This window comes from Nanorana parkeri, unplaced genomic scaffold (genome assembly GCF_000935625.1).
Source record: "Nanorana parkeri isolate BGI_ZX_2015 unplaced genomic scaffold, ASM93562v1 scaffold247, whole genome shotgun sequence".
Classification (NCBI taxonomy): Eukaryota; Metazoa; Chordata; class Amphibia; order Anura; family Dicroglossidae; genus Nanorana; species Nanorana parkeri.
In genome coordinates, this window is record NW_017306515.1 from 140,229 (window position 1) to 143,549 (window position 3,321).

The following is a 3,321-nucleotide window of genomic DNA, read 5'->3' on the forward strand; positions in this document are numbered from 1 at the left end:
TATATAGAAGTAATGTGTGTTTCTGTTTTCTATACTATATGCCTATACTTCTTGTAAGCTGCACAGACATGATCCATAGAGACATCTCAGTCTGCTCACAAGAGCTTGAGATGACTGAGGTCTGTACCGGCAGGTCACACTCATTAATTAGAACTTCAGTATGTTAATAGATTGGATTTGTAAATATGCACTTTGTTTATATCATTTTATGTAATATATCTGCCCAGATTACTGTTGTCATTGCCAAAGTCTTGATTGTTAAAAGTAGAGATTTCCTCCCTGCCGGGAGCCTGTACACGACATGGGGGTTAATATATTGAAGTAGTTTATTTTTACCCTTACTTATGTCCAGTCCAGGGATTAGTTTATCTTTCAAATCAAATGAACCTGATATAATGAATTATATTGATATTGAACATAAGCTCGCTGCTGTAGGAAATGTAGGACAGGTACATGATCTATGAATCATTTGAGTGTCCAACACACAGCACAGAGAGAAATGGTCAGGGGAATCCGTCTGCTTATTTAGAGTGTTTTTTTAACTTCTGATATTGCTGAAATTTATTAAAATTAAATTTTCTTTGCCAGATCACTCAGCTCAAAATTGATCATAACCCCTTTGCCAAAGGATTCCGAGATAACTATGACACGTAAGTATAGAAATAAGGAGGAGGCATGAATATTGCTGTTAGTCTGACATTGTCTGATATAGATTTAGAAAATATTTTTACACTTTCACAGTCATGCAAAGTACATACATACATGTTGGATTATTTACTGAGCTTGTAATGGTATGTCGGATATATCTAGTCGCAACTGGATACCTTGCATGTGCATATAGGTATCTCTCTCTGTGCTATGTGCTAATAGTAGCTAGATATACTTCTCAGCAGAGTAATATTTGTAAGTTAATTCTGTAATCAATCAACCAATAATGTGCAAATAGATCTTTAACATTCTGTTACCCCCGAGAGAGTGTTTGAAGTGAATATGGTTACATATCATAAGGAATACAAACAATGTGACTTCTTTAGCATCTAGTGCAGGAGCAATTTACTAAAGGGACAATTTTTAGCATGGACTGGAATGGATTCTTTGGACCTTTGACACTTTTGTCAATTCAGCCTGCTTGGCGGCCGGGAAATATTGAAATAAGCAGCTCTGCAGTCCAGTATTATATCTCAGCACCGAATCCATCAAACCTCTCTATAATATTGAAGCTACCTAAACTGAATTTAAAAACTACTTTTCCTGTGCGTTGTGTGATAGAATGTGCAGTGGTTGAAGCAGTATTCACTATACTTATCACATATTTTATAGTGTATAGCGGAAAAAATGACTTTTTACTGAAAATGATGAACAATAGGTAAACTCTTACATCTTATAGAATATCAGGCCCTAGCAGTATTTACCCGAAGCTATGGATTGCTGCTGGCAACACATAGTTTAAAAGCGACTTATATGATTCATGTTGTTTGATGGAAAATAACAAGACATCTATCATACAGTCATGTCATAGTCTAGACACAAGTCGAGTCGCCGACTTTCTTTTGTTTCTGAGTGTATTCATTTGTCATGTTAGAGCTAAAAAGTGATACATATTCTGTATAATGTACATGTAGAAATACTTTTTACAGAACCAAAGTGTGCACACTCATAACTTTCTCTTCTGTCTAAATCCTTTCTTTCTTTCTTTCTCTCTCTCTCGCTCTCTCTCTCTCTCTCTCTCTCCCTATCTCTCTCTCTCTCTCTCGCTCTCTCTCTCGCTCTCTCTCTCTTCCTTTTTTTAATAACTGTTTTCCATCATGTAAACTGTTCGCATCATTCCTATCACAGCTATGCCTAGGAGGCTCCTTTATGTGGCTCCTTTATGTGACTCCTTTACTAATTGTACTTGTTGCTTTGCAGGATCTACACTGGCTGTGATTTAGATCGCCTCACTCCTTCACCCAATGACTCTCCCAGGTCCCAGATCGTGCCAGGTGCTCGCTACTCCATGGCCAGTTCGTTTTTACAAGACCAGTTTGTCTCCAACTATGCCAAGTCCCGCTTCCACCATCCGGGGTCGTTGACAGGGCCAGGTACTGATCGCAGTGTCCCTCATACTAATGGTCTACTGTCCCCTCAGCAAGGTGAGGATCCCGGGGCACCCTCTCCACAGCGCTGGTTTGTTACCCCGGCTAATAACAGGCTGGACTTCACCACTGCGTCTGCCTATGACACCGCCTCAGACTTTGCCGGCAATGCCGCCACTCTGTTGTCTTACGCGGCAGCGGGAGTTAAGGCTCTTCCCTTGCCGACAGCAGGATGCGCTGGGCGTCCTCTTGGCTACTACAGTGATCCTTCAGGGTGGGGAGCGCGGAGCCCGCCGCAGTATTGCACCAAGACAGGTTCTGTTCTGTCCTGTTGGGCCCCAGGGGCCAGGGTAGGCACTGCAAACCCCTACCTGGCCGGGGTAGAGGACGCTGACAGCCTAACTACAGATAGGTCTCCTTTAGGTGAGGACACCAAACCCAAAGACCTATCCGACTCAAGCTGGATTGAGACGCCTCCCTCTATCAAATCTATGGACTCCTCCGATTCTGGAATTTATGAACAGGCCAAGAGAAGGCGACTCTCCCCCTCGGACCCGGCAGTGTCTGGCAGTTCCTCGCCCCTAAAAAGCGAAGTTCTGCCCTCTAGAGATTGTGAGAAGAACTGTGCCAAGGACCTTGGCTACTATGGCTTCTACACTCACACCTAAACCCTTCACTGTCTGTTCACAGTCCATCAACCAAGGTCTGCTACCTTGAGAACTTTCACTGGCCGAGTTCTTGGCCACTGTCTTTGGACTTGTAGATACTCAAGAAGTGCATTGAGTATAAAGTGTTGATGGGGCTTTGGACCACCGGCCAGAGACCGCATGCTTGCCACGTTAGGAACACTCTACTGAGTACCAGCACTGACACCTCAACTCTAATTCCAGTTCCCCCATTTATTTTCGTGGCCAACCTGCACTGCAGCATAAGTCACGCCATAGGCACCAGCTAAGGAATATTTCAGCACAGCGGCAGTTTCAGTACCACGGACAGCGGCAATTTTAGCACCACGGGCAGCGGCAGTGTCAGCACCACGGACAGCGGCAGTCTCAGCTCAATGGACATCGACAGGTTCAGCTCCTTGAGGGGCGACCGACCGAACGATCGGATGAACTTCCCCTACTCAGCTGCCTGCTCATGGCTTATTCCTCTGTAGCAGTCTTATAGGAGGTTGCCTGCTCTGAACTCAGCCCCATACAGCGCTTCCTCCCATGGCAATTACCCCTTATCGTAGGAATGTTGA

The 3,321-nt window shown here is 44.1% G+C and overlaps 1 protein-coding gene across 1 annotated transcript in view; it reads left to right on the top strand.

The window, feature by feature from the left end:
• The window catches only part of TBR1 (T-box, brain 1), a 6,292-nt gene extending 3,307 nt beyond the window's left edge, over positions 1–2,985 (top strand). The window contains exons 5-6 of the mRNA XM_018556693.1: positions 589–650; positions 1,909–2,985. Coding sequence (XP_018412195.1) covers positions 589–650; positions 1,909–2,743 — 897 coding nt within the window. The 3' untranslated portion in view covers positions 2,744–2,985. The remainder of the gene's footprint in view (positions 1–588; positions 651–1,908) is intronic.
• Positions 2,986–3,321: the final 336 nt, after the last annotated feature.